Raw genomic sequence first — 22,987 nt, forward strand, 5'->3', positions numbered from 1 at the left:
GTTGTATGTATTTATTTATTCTATATAGTTGCAGACGCTACAGTAGGCTATTTTGCAGTATCGTTGATCTGCAGTTATAATCAAATCATGTTCATAGAGGTTAGTAATGGTTAGTAACATTTATACTTATAAGGATTTATGTGTATAAAGCCTCTGTTTTGTGAGAAGTGCTTCTTGTATGATAGGTAAACCACCCATACAGCTTTACTTGACATATCCTCTAGCAAGAATGACGTCGACTGAAACTTTCTGTCATACACCACACCCCCAAAAGGGTACCATTGGTACCCTTTTGCCAGTGGAAACGCAAGCCTGAAAAAGCAGGCCATAAAAGAATCACAGGGGATTGTCAAGACATTTTGCTGGAACTTGGACTTTTGTGTTTTACTTTTTTATATATTTTCATTGTCAGTTGTCATTTATTAATCTATTAGGCTAATACTTGTTGTTAGAACATTGTATTTTTTCCATTTTTATTCATGCATATAGTAACAAGGGATAACTCTTTGTGTGTGTCCTTGTATTTACGTATTTATATTATATATTACATTACGCATAATATATATTTATTTATTGCATGATAACTTATTTTTTCATTATTAATTTACTAGCCTCCATGGTGTGTGCTGTGTGTGTGCCTGTCTATGTGTGTTTGATGTTTTGGTGTCTGGATTTGTTAATACTTGATACCTCGGTGCTAATTACGTGTTTGTATAAATGGAATGGCATGTCAATGGACAACTGAACAAGACTCACTTTTTTTGTTTTTAGAAAAGCAAAATAGCTTACAAAAAACTCACCACTCTCTTCATTGATGGTAAACACTCCAAGGCCTGAACCACCTTGTATGGAGTAGCGAACTTCTCCATCCCTGCCGCTGTCCTCATCATGAGCTGCAACTTTCAATACAGAGGTGCCAACTGAGGCGTCTTCAAGCACAGTTCCCCAATCCACAAAAAATGGGAAATTTGGACGGTACATGTTCTTATTGACAGCCACAATCTCCACTTGAATGAAGCAGGATGAGGATAAAGGGTTTGGCCTGCCTCTGTCTTTGGCCTTTGCTGTCAGATTGTATATCTGTCTTGTTTCGAAATCAAGAGTCTGAGAGACATACACAGCTCCAGACATTTTATCCACCTGAAAGTTTCCGTCATCCCCATCTGTTAGACTGTATCTCACCTGTCCAGACAGGCCAAGATCAGGATCGTGAGTTTCAAGCCAGAGCACTAAAGTTCCCACTGGAATGTCTTCTCTCACTCGAATGTGATAATGTTGAGGAACAAACATAGGGGGATTATCATTTACATCCTCCAAATTAATGCGTAACAACACTGTTGATACTAATTTAGGCTCATCAATTGCTGCATCGAAAGCAGCCACTCTCAAAACAAATACCGGATTGGCTTCTCTGTCTAGAACACGCATAACACTTACAAACCCTGTTTCTTCATGAATGTTAAATTTATCAGTCTCAGTGAGAAATGAGTATCTAACCATTCCATTGACCCCTAAATCCTTATCTTTCGCTTCAAGTTGAATGATATCAGTTCCTATAGCCGTGTCCTCACTTATATCCACTATATACTCGCGCTGAAGGAACTCAGGACTGTTGTCATTGGCATCTAAAATTTTGACATCTAACAAGTGAGATGAGGACTTCTGCGGTAAGCCGAGGTCATAAACTGTGATTTTGAGAGTATAGCGGTCTGTTGTTTCTCTATCGAGTGGCTGGAAAACTTTAAGCCACCCTGTGTCAGATTCTATCGTGAAACAACTATCAAAATCTCCCCCTGAGATCACAAAAAGTAATTTCCCATTGAAGCCTGAGTCGGAATCGGCAGCTCTGAGGAGTGCCACGCTTGTCCCTACAGGAAGGTTCTCTTTAACTTCTATTACAGCTGGAGTGGACTCTATAAACCGTGGAGCATGGCGGTTAACAGAATGGATGTCTGCAAATTCATCCTCTGTTTCTTTCTGACTGTCTAGTTTAGAGCCGAAAAGCAACAGCCCAGCTAAAGTTCTCAGAGCGCCAGTCTCTGCACATTTAGAGCGGACATGTTTTGGAGCATTAACAATGGTTAGATTTAAGAACAAAGGAGTGCTTGAGATTTCTCCATCGCCGGCAGTTATTTGCAGACGGTGGAACGATTGTTTCACAGCATCACCATCCCTCAGTGACTTTTTAAGCGCCAGCACACCAGAGGTGGAATCCAGTTTGAAAAGATTCATGTTATTACCAGTGTCAATTCTGTACTGCACTACGCCAAGATCGTCAGCGTCAATGGCAGACACCCTTATTATTTGCTCATCGACCCCTAGAGATCTTGGCACTCTAACATCACAGTCGATATTCTCAAATTGTGGCTTATTATCGTTTAGGTTAGTGAGAGAGATTGAAACAATAGTCTCGGCTTCACGGCGGAAAGGGGAGCCCCAGTCTGAGGCTCGAATCCTGAGGGAGAATTTACTTGGCATGGTCTCATAATCTAGATCCTCGGTGGTGCTTATGACACCGGTGAAATAATCCACTACGAAGGGCTGTTTGTTCACATTGACAATACTATAGGTGACATAGCCATTTTCTCCATCATCCATGTCAGTAGCGCTGACTGTTAAGACACTGGTTCCTATAGGCACATGTTCAGCAATACTTGCTTCGTAATTTGACTTTTGAAACACTGGAGCGTTGTTGTTCATATCACTTACACTCACTACCACCTTTGTCGATGCTCGTCTGTCACTAGTAACAACTTCAAATTCATATTGACTAACCTTTTCTGCTTTAATAGGTCCAGAGGTGGAAATAAGGCCTGTGTTTGGATTGATAATAAATGGATTATCGTGTTGTTGCATTTTAAATTCTAACAAGTAATTAATCTTTGAATGTTTCTCTACAGTTTTGACCATAACAACAGGAGAGTGAGGTGGCGCAAACTCACTTAGGGTAACTCTATAAATACTTTTCTCGAATCTAGGAATCTCTGTGTATTCGCTAGGTGATCCCAACCTCACAACTATCGCTGAGGAAAACTTAGGCGGATTTCCCTTATCTTTGGCTTGCAATGTAAGATTGTAGCCAAAACTATAACCCTCCCATTCCACTTTCTTGACAGCCTTGATCTTGTATTCCTTGCTTCCAGGATTTGTTCTAAAGGTCTTGAACTGCTGAAGTGGATCTCCAGCTACAATGTTCAGAGAGGCAATTTCACCATTTTGCCCTTCATCTGCATCCTCCACAGTTACATGCGCATATGTGGGATCGCTGGTTGTGTTCCAAGGAGTTAAAGGGACAGCAGTTATAACAGGTGAATGTTCATTGGCCTGCAATACATGCACCTTTAGCTTTGCTGCGCTACTGCTGCTGCTGCTCCCATAGAGCTTCAGACCTCTGTCCACAGCCAACACATCAATCTCATAAAGAGCCATCTCGGAGTAATCCAGCTTGCCTGTCAGAGTTATAACCCCACTAGTAGGATGAATGGAGAACATGTCAGTCCACTCTTTGAAGCTGAAATAGTACTCTCCATTGGTGCCTGTGTCAGCGTCTGTGGCAGAAACTCTGCCTATGCTTGTTCTGGCTGCAGAGTTTTCCGGAACAAAGAAGCTATATGTAGTCGGTGAGAAAAGAGGTCTGAGATCATTCATGTCCAGAATTTGTACTTTTACTTGCGTCTGTGCCTCTGCACCAGTGTGTCTTTCAATAGCATTTATAGTCAGTAGATAGTGGTCTTTTATTTCCCTGTTAAGAGAGGCAGAAATGCCTCCTTTGGTCCTTATTCGCAAGAAACAGAAATTACCCAAGACATATGTCTCAGCCTTGAATAAATTATCATGGTCTCCAGATTCTATTGTGTACCAAATGTCCACAGATTGATTTGTCATAAAAATTCCCATTTTTATGGGACATTCGACATAAGTTTTTGCTGCTGAATTTTCATATATCGTCACATCATAAAATGGATAAGTAAACTGAAAAGGCAAAGCATCTTCCATTTGCTGGGCACCTAAGCATATCCACATAAAGAGCACTAGAAGATGGTTAGTCCAGGATTTACCCATTGTTACAGGTGATTTCAGAGAGGACTGGAAAAAAAAACAGAGCAACAGGTGGATGAAAATAAATGTCACATTAACATAAATATCAGTGATTCATCAGTTGATGCCTGGGAGAAAACGTTTAAGAAATCAAACTAAATGATTAGACAACCATGTGAAATACTTATTTCTAATAACTGCTGCAGTAAGAACAACATTTTTGAAGCATCAGAAAGTATTCAATGAGCATTAATGAAATTAGAAGGATTTCATGGAGAAGTGCTCATAGAGTATTGATATGGCATGCCTAAGACATGTAAGCAGTATACTGAAGTCACTGTATGCATTTGAATTGAAAACACAATACACAAGTAGCCAATTTATAGCTGCACAAAACTAAAATGATATTGTGAGCATGAACGCTAAATCAAATAACTATTACTGCGAGTTTGAAATTGTCCAAACTTAGTTGTACATTTGCTCACAATCATTATAGGCTATCCAACTGTAATTGTCTATAATTATTTTGTTTTTTTTTAAGTACTCAATGGAGTGCTGATCCACACTTTATTTGCATGCTGCTGTACTTCCTTTGTTGCATGCTGCTGTACTATTGTTTATATAATATTTCTGAAATATTTTACAGCATTAACACAATCAATTGTCTTCGCTTGGAAATGAATCTGTAGTAATGGGCATATTTATTAGTTTCTTAAAATAAAATCAGACAGACAGACAGACAGACAGACAGACAGACAGACAGATAGACAGATAGATAGATAGATAGATAGATAGATAGATAGATAGATAGATAGATAGATAGATAGTTTTTCAGAATAGTTTTATGTAAATTATTATTAATGCAAAGTAAACATTTTAAAGTGTTTTTATATATTGACTGGCACAACAAATTTAACACTTTAAATATTAGCCAAAAATATATTGTCAACTATATATTTAACTACAATTTATTTTGAAGGTTATTTGGATTGCATCCACGAGTTGGTAAAGTTACTACGACAAATCCGACAACTGCCTTACACAGAATGATACGTGGAAGTTTGTCCCTCTAATCTCCTTGTTAAAGTAAATAAGCAACGCAAGTAGGCTAAGAGCAGACGTCTTATACAGGTCATCCTAACTGTACAGATATCACCACGGATTAAAATAGCTTATACTGTAGCCAACACTTCTCTTTCTATTGTCACGAAAACAAGAAAGAAACGCATGCAACCAACTTTGCCATAATTTGAAGTGGCTTACTTACCATCGCCGCAAAAGAATAGCCTACTCGTCTAAATGAAGAAGTAATCCACACGTACTGTATATTTCGTCCATTGCATCTAGTGTTTCCCCCATAAAATGCCGTTGAAACTCCACGAGACGGAGAGCAGTTGGAGACGAGCGGTGTCGGTGTATCAGCGGCTGATGCCTGATCATTACTGCTCCTCCGAGGACAAGCGCGTCTACAACAGCCCCTGTGATGTCATCGCCGTTAACTTAGTTAAGTGGATAGCTGAATGCTTGTTTATAATCTGTGTACAGAAACAATAGCGCTTTAATACTTTCTGTTGGATAGTCAACACAATGATGAGTACTAGTCGTTCAATAATAATAGGTTATATGGTTATTATTAATAATTATTGTAATAATAATAATGTATATTAACTAATTGTTGAGTGGGAACTTTTTTCTCGTAATTAATTTTTTTGGTCTGTATATTTTATATATATTATAAATAATAGATTTATAATTTGAATAAGAATTGTGAATGTGTTTTTTCTCCTTTTTTACATTAGTAGCAGGGGATACATCAAACATGTTTACATCAAAGATGTTTACAAAAATACATGAAAGAGTAACAAATACCTAAATAGAAAAACATATTTTAAAATAAATAAATTATTAAATATTATTAATATATTATTATCAATATAAATATTGTAAATTATTATTATATAAAATGGTTATAGGATATATATTATATTATTAAATATAATTACTAAAATGTTATATTGGTGTGGGGGCTCAGTGGTTAGCCCTGTCACCTCATAGCAAGAAGGTCGCTGGTTCGAGTTCTGGCTGGTCCAAGAGGCATTTCTGTGTGGAGTTTACATGTTCTCCGTGTTGGCATGGGGTTCTCTCCGAGTGCTCCAGTTTCCCCATACGCTATAGGTGAATTGGGTAAAACAAATTTGGCCGTAGTGTATGAGTGTGTATGTTAATGAGTGTGTATGGGTGTTTCCCAGTACCGGGTTGCAGCTGGAAGGGCATCCGCTGAGTAAAACATATGCCGGAATAGTTTGTGGGTTATTCCGCTGTGGCAACCTCTAAAATAGAGACTTAGCTGAAGGAAAATGAATGAATAATTATATATCAATGTATCAAAATCTCATAATTCAAAAAAGTAATGCTTAACGATAACAATTTTTTGAGTACATAAAAACTATTCTCGGGGAGAGGCAGAGGTGCAGTAGGTAGTGCTGTCGCCTCACAGCAAGAAGGTCGCTGGGTTGCTGGTTCGAACCTCGGCTCAGTTGGCGTTTCTGTGTGGAGTTGGCATGTTCTCCCTGCCTTCGCGTGGGTTTCCTCCAGGTGCTCCGGTTTCCCCCACAGTCCAAAGACATGCAGTACAGGTGAATTGGGTAGGCTACATTGTCCGTAGTGTATGTGTGTGTGTGGATGTTTCCCAGAGATGGGTTGCGGCTGGAAGGGCATCTGCTGTGTAAAAACTTGCTGGATAAGTTGGCGGTTTATTCTGCTGTGGCCACCTCGGATTAATAAAGGGATTAAGCCGGCAAGAAAATGAATGAATGAATGAAAAGCTATACTCAAGTAAAAAACTACAAGTACTTGAGGAAAAGTTTTACTGAAGTAAAAGTATCTTTTAAAAGTATTAGATAAAACAATTATTTATGCTGTCATATGAATCATTTGACAATAACGGAGGAGCACAGCCAAATGTAGCAAAGTAAGAGTAAAGTTTTTTCTTTAAACATTTACTAGAGTAAAAGTACACATCTTTAAATGTTTTCAAAGTGACCCAACAATTTTACTTAAGTAAATGTAATGAAGTCATTTTAATTTGTTACTACCTCTGTTTTAATTTTATTCTTCACTCTAACGGGATAGTTCACTCAAATCTTTATGAGTTTCTTGTTTAACATACAGTACACAAAAAATAGACATTTTGAAAAATGTTAAAAACGGGTAACCAGGAAAACTATTGAAGTCAATGGTTACCAGTTGTTGCTAGATTGGATACGTTTGCAGCCGGAAGTAAACTAGAATTATTTATATTATTTCTAAAATTTTCCATTTATTGTATTTTATCAACGTCTAGCCGTGCAGCTATATTGATGTTCATATCGCACTTTCAGATCGCATGTCCAATCTAGATCATGGTTACCAGTTTCCAACTTTTTTTAAAATATCTTCTTTTGTGTCTAGAAGAAGAAAGAAACCCCAGCAGGTTTGTAACAATTTAAGGGTAAGTAAATGTTGACAAATGTTTTTTTTGTTTGTTTGGTTTTTTTTGAGTGAACTATTACTTTCAAAAAAAAGTTTCAAAAATGTAGTTTTTGTAATGATGCCATAGAAGAGCCAATTTTTGTTCGCCAAAGACTGTAGTTACTTAATGTAATGAGCGTTTTAATATCTAAATAATAATAATAATATCTACTTTAAAAAAATACAGTTTTCTGGACTGGAACGGTGGATTATTTTATAGTTCGTAGAATCACCAATGCCAATAAAGAACTTTATACATTTCGCAGGACAATATCCAGTTCGCTTTCAGTGCAAGGCATCTGCTGAAAAACAGAGCTTTAAATCAGCACTGTTAAAATTAAGCCATGTGAATGGGTTTATTGAACCATTCTTGTCTGTTTTGGGAAATAGATTATAGTTCTAATGGCTTTAAGGAGCATTCAAAGTGTGTTTATAGTGGTTCTCAAAGGAAATAAAACAGGAGAAAGGCTATTTGCACCTAATAACCTGCACATCATCTTTTCCATCAAATCCAGCCTATGGGGATTAGCTTGTGTTAGATTTATTTAGCAAGAAATACCAAAACACAGCTTTATATGCATCACATTACACAGATAAGTCCAGATTGAAAAATATTGAAATGCATATATGTATTTAAAAAAAACACAAAGCATAACCATACTCAGGACCTCAGATTTGTTGGATGTTGCATTCACCAAATTATTTATCCTGTCGGACTCGCATAGATTTTAAGATCCATTCAATAAATCACTGCCAAAATTTCTCCTTAATGAAAAACAAAGACAGCGCAAACCCTGTCGCTGGCATAGTTTCAACTTTGACTGTATTGGCACTTGCTTTGCAACAGGATGATGCACACAGCGTGGAAGCTGTAAGCGTTGCATTGATCGCCCATGAGTAGGAGGATATATATTGGAAGCCTGTGAGCAAACCCACTTTTGCTATTCCATCTCGCTCTAACATGTTATTTGCATTCACTCTTTTGAGGGAGCACTCTGCTGTTTTTAGATTATATGTGCCATTGAGCATATTCTCGCATGATGTCTGCAATGATCGGCCCCAGTACAGTTTTGCTAACTTAAACACATAAGCGAAGATAAACACATAAATCTGAGCTAAGGGAGAGCCCATTATTGTCTTTATTGGCCGAGCTGATTTTTCAAGAAGTCTGTAATGATGAAAAGAAATGAAAGAAAAGAAAGATGATTGTACAAAGACATCAGTAATTAAGCAAGCAAAACAATCTGTGCAGCATGTTTACATCAGAAACTCTTATGCATAAGAATGAATTAGAGATGCTCTTTGATTTGATTGATTGGTCTATTGATTGATTGATTGATTGATTTATTGATTTATTGATTGATTGATTGATTTTGTACCCACAGACAGATCCTATTTTTTATACAAGTTTTAGAATTTTATACAAGTTTTGGAATTAAAAAGCAGTTGTGATAACACTTTAGGTCACAATTAATTAAAAAAAAAACTAACACGACTAGCTTAATAAATTACTAATTAGCTGCCTATTAATCCACCCTGTCTCCATCTGAAAACGTACCTCTATATACAAATCTGGAGACTGCCAAATATGTCCCAGGAGCTATTTATTTATTTATTTTGCAGATTTTGGATTTGTTATCCACTAGAGACCACTGTGTACGAGAGATCTTTTTTGAGATCTCAAATTTTTCATACAAGTGCCATTAATGTCTGCTGTTCTCAAGTAAATCCACCAGAGGCCGCTGACTGACCGATCTACTGACCCACCCTCCTTCTTCCCTAAATCCAAATTTAAAAAGCAATCCAGAAAAAGAAAAGCCCTCGTCTGACTTTTACCATATTCTCACCCTGTTTTTTACTAGTGTATTTTGTTTTATTGATTCTGTCTTACCTGCTTTCTGGAACCGTTCTTCACCGAACTCAAACCCTGTCGTCGTGGTCATCTCCTCATTGATCCTGAAGCGACAGCCTGTACACCAGCCGATGGACATCCAGCGCTCTCTAGCCTCCGGAGCCAGCTCTGCACAAGAGAATTGGCCTTGGGAGAAATGGTCATGCCCAACTGAGCCTGGATTCTCTCAAGGTTTTTAATTCTTTACTTTTGCTTAAGTCTTTTCCTCGCCGCTGCCGCCACTGGCTTGCATGATTCGGGATCCATAGAGCTGCATATCAATAGATTTGCTCTTCAGTGTTTAAGCTCTCAGCAGTGAATATTAAACCACACTGAACTGAGCTAAATCGAACTTCATCTCTGAAAGCTGGACTGACATTGTTTCAATTTACTATAATCATCTATATGAAGCTGCTTTGACACAATCTATATTGTAAAAGCGCCATAGATATAAGATGTTTTGAATTAAATAGAATCTCTGCGTCTTAAGTCCACGAACTTAAATGTTGAGCTAAATAGACAAACTGGTAACAGCGGGAAAGCTGTCCATTCGGAGGTAAGCAGTCAGCTGCTACGCACGAAATGGAACGGCGTCATACCACCTCGTAGTGTTTGTTTTACAAACAAAATGCAGCCCTACGCATTGTTGCCAGATATTGCTGACTTTGCAGCCCAAAAGTTCCAGTCCAAAACCTGCCCAAACACACAAAAACTGCTCAAAATATTAGATTATCATTTAACTTTAATTGATTTACATCGAAATTAACTAGTTACTTCAACTGTTATATATATTTTTAAACCATACAGAAACCGAGACCAGCAGTCACAGAACCACAACATAACCAGATCACATCGAAACACTGCCCCCCCTCACCCACACACTGCTCTTGTTGTGTAGATTACACTACCTATTACTATTAGAATTTGTTTTATTTTTTAAATAGGGTATCACCCCATTTAGCGTTTTAAATTCTTTTGAACATAATTAGGTGCTGCTTGCCAATCAGACGAGGCTTCTATGTTTGTTCTTGCTGTTGATGATCTGTCAAAGTGTCATGATAAGCCACTGTGAGTTTAACTGCTGGCGCTGCGTGATGTGCGTGCACGCAAGAAGTAGACAGATTTTCACTGGGGTGTCAAATTTTGATACAACTTTCTTCACCTCCTCTTGTGGGTAGTACTACACGGTTTGCACTATGAGACTGCCCAAACAGGCAACACTGGCCATAAGTACTTTTGGCTACATAATTAGTGATCTCCAGAAAAGTATATACTGTAGGACTACGTTTTCACAATGAGCCTATTTTGTTAATAATAGTTAGTAAGGTACAAGTTGGGTTTATAATTACTGATGAACAGTTAATAACTTTTAATAATAATAATAGGCACGTAATAAGCCAGTAGTTTAACAGTGTGAATTGTGACCTAAACTAAATTGTTAGATTTTCTCCATAAAACTAAAAGCATTTATTGAGTCTCCAAATCCAAAAAATTACAATATTTACAACCATCCGAACTTTAAAGCATGAGTACAACGTACAATGCAGTGCTGTTTAGCCAGTGAAAGTGTGAATCTTGGCTGTTGAAATGAACACTGTTGCCATGTGTGACATTCCAAGACGAACAGATGAACTGCTCTGATTTCACTCCATTAGTTGTGGTCACAGAACCTGGAAACATGATGTGCTCCACTATGCTATTTCACAGATTAATGTTTCTCTCATAGAGTACAGGTTTAAATCACATGCATCCAAGGTCAAAAACACTTTCATTTTCTAATAATATATGCATTTCACGTTACCTTCTTATTCAAAGAGTATCAAATTATATGTTTGATTCATTGTTTCAAAACTCTTTCCTTGAGCTTAAAGGTATAGTTCATCTCAAAATGAAAATTCTTTTATTACTTACCCACAGGTCAGGGTGTGCTTTAACAGGCTGTAAAAGTCAGCAGCAAAAACACAAAAACATTGAATTGTACATAGTAAACATGGATATAGTCAATGACAGAAGACATTTTGCAATGGTCCACATCTCAGGAACATTGCAGTCCATAGAAGATGAGGGAGCTCTCGGATTTAATACAAATATCTTAAACGATGAACAAAGGTCTTGAGTTATTGGAACAACATAAGATAAGCAATTAATGACAGAATTTATTTTTTGTTAGAATTAACTGTTCAAGACAGGGTTGCTCAAATGCCGTCCTTGAGGGCGTAGCATAATCCTGCACAGTTTAGCTACAACTTACTGCAACACAGCTGTCTGGAAGTTTACTACTACATCCGTCATTTTGTCATCATCATGTGACCTACAGTCAGTTGCGGTGCTTCACCCCATTCATGAATTCTTGATTAGCAGATTCAGGTGTGTCTGATTTGGGTTGAAACTAAACTCTGTCGGACACCGCGGACACCGACCCTCCAGGACTGAGTTTAAGCATCCCTGCTTTAAGAGGTAAAAATATTTTGTTATTATTTTGTTATTATTGCTATTGTATTGTTAAAACACTTGAGTCAAACATAGACTATAATTATGCAAGCATCCATATTACAGACTACGTAGATTTGTGATGGATTTAAAATTTTAATTGCTGGTGACTTTTTTAGTTCAGATTCAATTCTTTTTTTTAGGAGGCAGTGATAGGAGGTAATGGTATTATTTTTGTAATGCATTGAATTAATGCATTGCATTCACAAACAGCTTGGTTACATTTCAAAAAAGTCAAAAAAGCATAATAGGAACTCTATAAACAGTTTATTAGTCATAAAAGTCCATGCCCCAAGAGTTCATTTCTGTGCCTGACGAATTGGGTTGTTGCGGACTTAACCTTTGACCACAACCTGTTCCACAATGCACCGGCACCTTGTGGCTCCCCTTGCAGGTGGTGGGCCTGCAGAAGGATGGTCGCACATTGCTTATGGTCATGAGCTTTGGGTCATGACCGAAAGGACAAGATCTCGGATACAAGCAGCCAAAATTAGTTTACTTCGCAGGGTGGCAGGGTGCACCCTTATAGATAGGTTGGGGAGCTCAAGAGTAACACCCGAGAAGAGTTCGGAGTAGAGCCGCTGCTTCTCCTCATTGAGACATGTCAGCTGAGGTGGCTCGGGCATCTGTTTGGGATGTCTCCTGGATGCCTACCTAGGGAGATGTTCTAGGCATGTCCCACCGGAAGGAGGCTTGGGGAAAACTCAGGACACAATGGAGGGACTACTCTCACCTGAGAATGCCTCAGGATCCCTTCGGAGGAGCTGGAGAGTCTGAAGACAAGAAAGTCTGGGGACTTCTGGGGAAGTCTGGACTTCTCTCCTGAGACTGCTGTCCCTGCAACCCGGCCCTAGAAAAGCGGATAAAAATGAATGAATGAATGAATGAATGAATGAATGAATGAAGGTCATATAATGTAATACTAGCTGTAGTGTGGGTGTGTACAAACCAACATTGATTTAATTGTCCTACTGTGACAATCGATGCTGATGCAGGGTTTTCTAGCGCCGCATTAAACTTCCGTTCAGCTTCTGTGTATCCTGCCATTCAAGAACTGTACATCTTCATATAATTTCTGTCATCATAAAAAGACTGAATTGTTTTTAAACCAATACTCAAAAATGGCTTTTGTTGCTTGTTCAAATAACTTATTTAAAATGATTTGAAACAACACAATTCATACGTTTTTTGGAAGACAAGTTTTTTATGTTAAATCAAAGTTAACTTAATCGGTTTGTGTTGGGACAACATAAATTAATTGTATGTAACCCAGAAAACAGTGAAGGTGGATTAAGACAAATAAAGTTACACATCACTGTTGCCATTCATTTTAAACATTTTAGTAAGTTATCATGTTTTGTAATCTTAAATTAATGTCATATTTTAAAATGTAAACCCTGGATACAGATCTACAAAAGCAGCATAAATATAGTGGTTATGAAATAACTCTACCATGGAGTGAATTGTCACTCAAACCATTCGGAAGGAAATGAAAACCTGAGAGACGCATTCAATAGATTACACATCTTTAAAAATTGGATCATGGCTCAGTGAATAAAACACTTTGGCTCAAGGAGGGAAACCATTTTTGTTGTTGTTTTTTAAATAGCTTTAAATCAGTGGACATTGATTCAGACCTCATGAATCATCCTCAGATTAGTCACACTCGGGGATTAATTAGTAGGATTTTCATGTCACCGGTGAAAGCATCATGCACTGACACCTATTTCAGGATACTTTCAGACTACAGCCACTGACCGGTGTGTAGAGATATGGCCGATTTAAATTCTGAGCTTTAATACGAGACAGCGTCGAGAATAGCTGTTGGGCTTTCTAGTATTTAATTTATTGTGAACTCTTGGGAGGGTGGTTGGACTCGGCGTCTGGTATGTGTGGCACACCTGCACAGCACAGATTAGAGAAGATTTATCTGGGGGTCTAAAAGGAACCAGTTTGCCATTGATTTGTGGTCAATCTATCATTTAATCTGGCTGACTGCAGCTGCCATTGCTTCTACCCCTTATAGGTTCAGACTGTGTCGCTCTTCTGCCCACCCAGGAACAGGATGTTTTGTATGGCCCTAGGCATCTTTCTAAATGATTCACCCTCAGAATAATTCTAAACATCATGTCTGTTTACAGAGTGTCAGTCAGTGGAATGTGTTTACAACAAACGTTGGAATGATATTTCTGGGGTTTTGTCCAAGGTTGGGAAAAATTCTGAGTGACACAGTTAGCTCTCGTTCAATTTGTGATTGTGAGTTTAAATCAAACTGGCACAACACATATGGATTGGAATAGGAAATGATGTTTGCTGATGTTCATTGCTGTTCATTTATACTTGAATTAGTACTACAGGTGTTGTAATGCATTTACTGTACATATCTGTTCTACGTATCTGTCTATTCAATTATTTTTTCACTCATTCATCTGTCAATCCTTCCTTCTGTCCATCCATAATGCATTGTCTGTCCTTATGTGCATCCATCCATCATTGAAGGGTTTTTCTATCCATTTATCCATCTATTCATCATTTGTTTTATGTTTTTTGTCTGTCAATATATTCATCTGTCCATCTTTTCGTCCATCTATTCATCTGTCCATCCATCTTTTCAGTTACCCTTTTGTCTGTCAATCTATCCATCTGTTCATCTAGTCATCTGTCCATCTATCCGTTCATCTATACATCAGTCCATCCATTCATTCACCCCTTCGCCATCTATTATCCATTTCCATCCATCCATCCACTCGTCTTTCTATTGTTCATCCTTCCGTCCTTCCATACTTTTTTTGTCCTTTCATCCATTTATCCATCTTTTTGTTTTATCATTGTGTTTGTCAATCCATCCACCTGTTCGTCTATTTTTTCATCCATCCATTCATCCATCAATCAATCCATTCAGTTTTGTTGTATATTGTTTGTCAATTCATCCACATGTTCATCTGTGCAACCATCTATCCATCCATCTTTTCAGCTGCCATTTTGGCTGTAAATCTATACAGGTCCATCTATTCATCCATTTACCTGCCCATCTATCCATCCACCCCTATATTAGAGTTTTTCACCATTGGATTGGCTCATTTCTTGAAACCGAAAACAAACATACCTACAAACCACTTGGCAATTGTTCACAACAGAATTTAATTTCTCATTTATTTCATCAAATTGCAATTGTCTAAGTACATCTTTGCAAAATGATTAAGTACAGATAGCCTACATTTAGCACAATTTCAAAGTGAATAGATCTTGTTGATCTAAACTGATCGGTAATTCGGTAAGTCTAAAGGTTGTTCTCTTCAAAATGTGTCTGTCATTTCATTGTATATGTTAATACATGCGCAATAGTCTGTTCAATTGTCAAAATTAGTCAAGAAGACCATAATAGCATGAATACCATACTGTAGGTGAATCCTTGGAACATTTTATTACAATTTATTACAGCTATTTATTCTTTTTGCTCTGATATATTACTGAAGTTACTTTGTGTGTGTTGATCATTACAATAAAAAAAGGAGTTACCATTTCCTTGGCAGTATGAGTGCAATGTGTGACGTCAAACCTTGGAGGCTACTCTTACCCTAAAATAATATTTATTTTTTCAGTTTTTATACACAATTGTATTCTGTTAGATAGACAAAAACAGTGCAGTAACCATTGTCATTAAAGGACTGGGTAAGACTGTAAGGTGGACATGAGGGATATTTTAGTGGTCCTTTGGCATAATGACAAAATATCTAAACATTTTGACTTGTAGTGCTTACACAATGCTAAATGGACAAAGCATTTTTGGGGAACTGACTGTTTGAAGGAAATTTAGTTTTGACACATGAGTGAACTGTTTTGGAAAAGGTCTGAGCTTTTGCAAGTGAGCTATGGTGTTGTGCTAAACTGTAACACTGTTTTGCCAAATGATCTTAGAATTTGGAGAATGTAATTTCTAGAAATGAGTCAAACCAATGGAGAAAAACTGTAATGCATCCATACATTTACTTCTTCACCATTCACTATCCTTCCATCTATTTCCCATTCTTTCTTCCATCCATTAATTTGTCCATCAATTCATCCATCCATCAATTCATCCATCCATCTTTTGTTTCATCCTTTTTTTGTCTATCAATCCATTCATTCCCCCCTTCACCATCTGTTATCCTTCCATCTATTGTCTATCCTTCCTTCATTTATCCATCCATCTTTTGTTTTGTCCTTTTGTCTGTCAATCCATCCACGTGTCCATCTGTACGACCATCTAGCCATCTTTTCAGTTGCCCTTTTGTCTGTAAATCTATTTATCTGCCCATCTACACATACACCCATACATCAATCTATCCATTCATTCACCCTTTCACCATCTATTATCCTTTCATCTATTGTCCATCCTTCCTTCCATCCATTAATTCATCCATTCATGATTCCATCCATCAATTCATCCATCCATCTTTTGTTTCATCTTTTTTCTGTCAATCCATCCACCTATTTGTCTATTCGTCCATCCATCCATCTTTTGTTTTATTCTTTTGTTTGTCAATCCATCCATGTGTCCATTAGTACCACCATCCATCTTTTCAGTTGCCCTTTTGTCTGTAAATCTATCCATCTGCCCATCTATCCATCCACCATACATTAATCTATCCATTCATTCACCTCTTCACTGTCTATTATCCTTTCATCTATTATCCATCCTCTCTTCCATCCATTTTACCTTGTCTTATGTACAGCACTTTGGTCAGTCTTGTGACTGCTTTTAAATGTGCTTATAAATAAATGAACTTGAACTTGAGCTAAATTTGTCCATCTATCAATCAATCTTTTGTGTTATCCTTTTGTCTGTCAATCCACCACGTGTCCATCTGTATGACCATCCATCTATGTTTTCAGTTGCCTATTTGTCTGTAAATCTATCCATCTGTCCAGTTATTCATCCATCCATCTGCCCATCTACCATTACATCAATCTATCCAATCATTCAACCCTTCACCATCTATTATCCTTTCATCTATCGTCTACCCTTCCTTCCATTCATTAATTTGTCCATCCATCCATCCATCTTTTGTTTTATCCTTTTGTCTGTCAATCCATTCATGTGTCCATCTGTACCACCATCCATCCATCTTTTCAGTTGCCCTTTTGTCTGTAAATCTATGCATCTTTCCATCTATTCATCTATCCATCTTCCTTCCATCCATCCATCCATCCATCCATCCATCCATCCATCTGTTTGAATAGTTATCAAGAACATCCTCAATTTTGAATGTTTTGTTATTTATGTTGTTGTTATTGCTGTTGTTAACCAAACCTTAGTTTGGACATTTTGTTATGGGCACAATTGATTTAATTCTGCATTCAATTAATGAACTTATACTTCTTCACTAATTTGTTCAACTGTTGTAAAAGTGAAGTAATTAGTGCAATAAAACAGGGAGTTGTCGGATGAATGATGCACAGAAAATAAACCTACATTGTGACTCTAAAGAAGCATTAATCTCTCGCATAGTATGATTTATGACTCATATGTTCCAAATTCAGGGGCGTCATTGTATTATATGAAATTAGCTTTTTAAGCTTGATTACAGAAGATGTTTGTGTTGAGGCAATTTATCAAAAATGATTTGTGCTGAAGTCAGCCTTTAAGTGTAAATTAATAAGCTCTGAAATATGAAACAGATTGAGGTTACAGGGTAAAGCTGGCATTATAAATTAAATCTGTTTACATAAAAGGACAAGCAGATCAACCGAGTCAATAAAATACAATGGACAGAGTTTATGAAAGTCCATAAGCACCTTCAAAATGTTTTGGCAAGCAGTTTTTCTGTCCTCCTGTTCCCATCAGCAAAGTTGTATTCCCATCTGTTTGTTAAGGTAACATTCAACCTAAACCTTCAGGCCTGAAGCATGTACTCCATCAAACATGTCAACACAAATTTGTCCTTGAACAGGTCTATTAGTCATGCACAATTTAACAAGCAACGGTGGGGATCTGTTAAGTAATCACATCACAAGACATTCCCCTCGACTGGCAGCTCTTCACTCACAGCTGTCACGCCAACTGAGCGATGTTCTAGTGCACGCAGTCCTTACTAATCACTCGCTACAAATCACTCATCTTATTGAATTGTAGATGAATCAATGCACTTGGGCAGCATTTTTAAAAGGACACTCTTTGCAATGCTTGTGTATGGAAAATATAGAGAAAATAGAATATTCAATGAATGCAAATGTGATGCTTATGAATTTACATGATTGTTGCATTTGTTGTCTTTTATAATACATTTAGTCTTTATTGTTCAATGGTTTTGTGATTCAGTGTTATGTATTGGGGCATGAATCATTAATATGCATTTGGTAATATTTATATTGATGCTGATTTTGTCACTTCAATGATTCAAGTGATGCGGTTAATATTTTAAGATGACAAGCTTTTTGCTTCTCATGACATACATTTATTACTGAAAAGTAAAACAATTTTTATAGAATTTTAAGCATAATTCACGATGTTTTCATAATGCCAATTCACATCAAGGAAGACAACTACTGTAAACTAGGGTCCACATCAGTAATAAAAAAACAACAACAAAGATGTCAGAAACAATAGTGTAGATGTAGTGTATTAGCGTAGTATTGTTTATTTGGGATAAAAAAAAAAATGTCTGCAACATTTCAACAGTACACAAATCATTCTAGTGTGCATATGTATAGGTGATCACCCTACATTCTTTCAATTTAACAGCAGCAATATTCAGAACACTGTTGTCATTATAAAATAACAATGTTGGAATAAAATGTACACACATTTACAAATATCCCCACTACAGTTACAGTACATGTTTCATTTCAACAAACATGCATTGCAACATTTAAGAAATGACAGCCAAAATTGCGATCTTGGTTGTTCACCAAGTTGTTCATTGAGTTATATTATTATTTGTGAATCACTTCTATGAATTAAGGCTATTTTTAGATCTTGCTACTACATTTTTTTAAAGAAAAAGCATCATATATATATATATATATATATATATATATATATATATATATATATATATATATATATATATATATATATATATATATATATATATATATATATATATATATATATATAGGTTTATTTGTGAGTTTTTTGATATTTAAAAATTCTAGATTTCAAAAGTTCTTGTTTATCTGGCACTACAATTTACTATTAGAAGTAATGGTTCAAAAGTTGCTACTGGGGCAGAACTTTTCAAAAGGTACAAATTTGTACCTTAAAGGTAAACATTAGGTCCAAAATAGTACATGGAATAACATTCTGATCAGCCAATCAGATTTAAGGGCTAAGTTTTAGCGTCATGTGCTTCTATTGTTATCCAGCTATTAATAATTTAGAGTTAGGGTTGGTTTATGGGTAGGGATTAGTTGTGGATTCAATTTTCAAACAGGAATAATGTTCCAGAATCAACTCAGAATCGGCAACAAATTGATGTCATGCCGCCCGTGTTACTGTTTCTTTGTGAATCTGGACATCCTTAATACAAAGTATACTTTAAAGTTATCAAAGTGAACCAGGGGCTTGATGATTTCTCACAGAAATTCCAAATATCCACAAAGAAACTAAGGAAATTCCAATACAGTTTAATTATAGACAGAAGATTTAACTGGATTAATTTATTCAGTGTGACTAATAAACACACATCTGCAAAATCATCTTAAAGAAAAATATATTTCAAACACTTGACTTATGAGGTATGGAGTAAAAAAATGTGATTTTGTTGGGGTATTTTTACATGCAGCATTTTCGACACAGAGCCATAGTTCACTAAGAAGCTATGAAATAAACGCTGTCAAAGAACAATTCTCTCTATGTGCTTATCATCTGATTAAATTTCAAATTTAAAACCAATTTAGCGTAGTTTTAAATTCTGCTTCATCTGAAAGCACATGCTTGAGGTTTAGAACCAGCTTTACTGACAAATTGTGCATGAATATTGCCTTTGATTAATCTCTCTGTGTGGACCTTACATGTCTTTTGAAAAGATTTACCACAGTGACGGCTTTTGTACCTTTATTTCTGAGACTGTATTAATCAAACAAGTCATAAATTACACACCCCATGCAAAATAAGTAGAGTTGCTCCTTAAAAATAAAGACCTTTTCTTAAAGCCTTTGTTAAGAAATAACAATCTGAGTCCAGTCCATTTGCAGTCACAGAAACTCAGGATTGATCCGCTGACTCCTGGACTACAGTGGTGAAAGCCCCAGCTGCTATGCCAAATGGAGACTCAATCACACAGGCACTCGGGCTTAACCTGCGCTTTTCTCTATTTCCACAGTCTTGCCCTCTCTGCCATCTATGCGACCCGACTCCTGCCGAAAGCTATTCATCAGCCTGTCACCTGCTACAGTCTGACCCGCTGCCCAACTCTACCAGTCCTAATGGACCATCATATTCGGCTGACTTCATTCCATTTAGCATGAAGCACAACTCCGCATGGGCTCCGTCGGAGATGATATGCCGCATGAAGATGGATTTGTGGGCTCAGCCATGCCTCCCCTCGGTTGTCTCTACTCAGCACTAAGATGACAGTAAACATATACATGATTTGAGTGGAGCGCGAGTGAAATTGAATGAAGATGGTTGTTTTTTATTCTGTTCTGGTCAAAGAAATGCAAGCTAAGTAATAATCAATATGATTTATGTAGTAGACTAACCTACAAAAACCAATATGTAGGAGCTGGTTTAGATTAACAGCTTCAGCTAAAGCTTTGGCTTTTTGATTCTGACTAATAAGTCTGCAATTTTATTCGATCATTGCAATTTTAAATCTAATCAATTACAACTCACACTTTACAATAAGGTTTTATTAGTTCATGTATTTATAACATTAACTAAATATAAACAATACTTGTACAGCATTTATTAATCATGGTTCAATATTTTGTTGCCTTGAAATTATAAGGTACTGTCTGTGTTGTAAATGATTTTGAGACATTGAGCTGCAAAGTTTTTGCATTCCATATAGCAAACAACATGTGTGTAACAGTTCTCTTTCAAACATTAACATGACGGAGACTCAAAATGTCAATTATCAAAATTCTCTTTTATCATCTTGCAAATTGGGGTAATGCAACGCAGATAGAACCTTCTAATTCTAAAAAGTTTCTGCTATGAATTATAAGGTTCTCTCTGCAGATCATAAAGTGAAGAATTACTTTTCATGAAATAGAATCAGTCTGCTTATAAATCAATTTAAAAAATAACAATGATGTGTTGTATCAATGTATTGATGATTTTTTGCTAAATATATCATTTATTTAATGCTTTAGTAGGAATATTTTTCTTGTTCAAATTAAGCTTACAAGGCTGTGCTAAATAAGTTGTCCAATGCAGATGTTAATTTTATGTAATATGGTATTTTCTATAATAGGCTAATATTTATTGAATGATATGCTTTATATGAATTATTGAATTATGTTTATAGAATTATATGCTTCATGATCATGTAAATAAGTTGTTATTTAATAAAAATATATAAGAATATGGGAATAACTCAAGTTTGACAAAAATGTCAGATAGAACCTTATAATTCTAAGGTGACAATTTACTAATGTATTATTAACATCCAAATGTATGCTTGTTAACATTAATTAATGTACTGTGAGTTTACGAACTAAAACTGAACAACTGTAATGTTATAACATAAAAAAATACTGTAATAAATGTATTGTTCATTGTTTGTTCATGTTAGCAAGCACATTATCTAATACAACCTTATTGTTAAGTGTTACCCAAATTACATGTTGTTGTAACTAATTAATTAATTAAACCTCAATTCAATCAAACTTTACATTTAAAAAGTTGAGAAGTTGGGTTGGGATGTACTGCTTTTTTTTTTTAATTCACAGTGTGTAAATTCATTAAAAACATAAAATATGTACATAAAATATGTACATTGACCTATTCCCATTTATTTTGTTTTTTTCAAGACACTTTGTGCAAAAAATATTCTCTCATTTTCCAAAATCGTCCTCCTGAATCTTCACTGGATGACTTATTAAAGCTTGAACCACTCATGACATTGCGTTTCTGTAATTTATAATCTGATTCACAATATTAATCCAGACTCTGCAAATCAAGCCAGAGGTACTTGGGAAGAGAACTTAGGTTTTGAGTAATCTATGAACAATAGGAGCATAAATTCTTAAGCTCACACACACACACACACACACCTCTTCTATATGTGCAAGACCTGGGCTTATACAATGTAAGATTCTACATATTTACTACACTAGTGCTAAAAAATATCTCTCTGTCAGTGATGCATGTATTAGGTGCAAGCAATCACCAGTGGATCTCATCCACATGTTCTGGGAATGCCCTAAATTATTTGATTATTGGATTAAAGTAATTAAAACTTTAAAGGATGCGATCGACATAGATCTGGATACAAATCTGGCAGTAGACACTATCCTTTCCGTAATGGACCAAAATGGTTTAGCTTTCACTACTTTACTAGCAAGATGTCTCATCTTTTTAAAGGGGAAACTCTCCACCCTGTTTTGATGCTTGGGTAAAAGAAGTGTTTGCTTGCATTAAATTGGAAAAAATTAGACTGGTGTACTGGTTCTTTAAAGACTTTTGACAAGGTGTGGATTCCCGTTTTAGATTATCTGCTGGGTTACTCTGTTGATTCTTAAGCTGAGCAATAATATATGAATACATATTCATGACTCATTTACTACTTATTAATTATGTTTATTTAGTTTTTTTAATAGGAAGTTATGGGCTGTTGGAGGAGGGAAGTGTTTATTCGGGGTAGTGTTAGCAACAACATGGAAGCCTAATCAAAGAAATTTGAAATAAATTATGTACATTTTCCTGTAAGATTGGGTCGCTTTGTCTTTGAACTATTTTTTTGTTAGTGAAGGCCAAACAGTAACAAGAGTAACTTCTGTGCCTAATATGCAAGTGACTAATGTTAAAGTACTGTTATCAACATTTATTGTTAAATCACATTGTCAAATGTGTTGTTTTTCTGAATAGCGTCAGGGCTGTGATTACCCATGAGAAATTACAGAAAGAAA

General features: G+C 36.3%; 1 protein-coding gene and 1 long non-coding RNA gene across 4 annotated transcripts in view; one reads left to right on the plus strand and one right to left on the minus strand.

The window, feature by feature from the left end:
* The window catches only part of fat1b (FAT atypical cadherin 1b), a 75,653-nt gene extending 70,165 nt beyond the window's left edge, over nt 1–5,488 (minus strand). For both annotated transcript variants that reach the window (XM_073921998.1, XM_021472822.2), the window contains exons 1-2: nt 5,306–5,488; nt 801–4,086 (exon numbers count right to left, since the gene is read on the minus strand). In XM_073921998.1, the coding sequence (XP_073778099.1) occupies nt 801–4,086; nt 5,306–5,308 (3,289 nt within the window). In that variant the 5' untranslated portion in view covers nt 5,309–5,488. The remainder of the gene's footprint in view (nt 1–800; nt 4,087–5,305) is intronic.
* The window catches only part of LOC141377537 (uncharacterized), a 188,243-nt gene extending 167,330 nt beyond the window's left edge, over nt 1–20,913 (plus strand). For both annotated transcript variants that reach the window (XR_012389800.1, XR_012389799.1), the window contains one exon: nt 20,236–20,913. This is a non-coding gene — a long non-coding RNA (uncharacterized lncRNA). The remainder of the gene's footprint in view (nt 1–20,235) is intronic.
* The last annotated feature ends 2,074 nt before the right edge of the window (nt 20,914–22,987 follow it).

The sequence above is a fragment of the Danio rerio genome, chromosome 14 (genome assembly GCF_049306965.1).
Source record: "Danio rerio strain Tuebingen ecotype United States chromosome 14, GRCz12tu, whole genome shotgun sequence".
Classification (NCBI taxonomy): domain Eukaryota; kingdom Metazoa; phylum Chordata; class Actinopteri; order Cypriniformes; family Danionidae; genus Danio; species Danio rerio.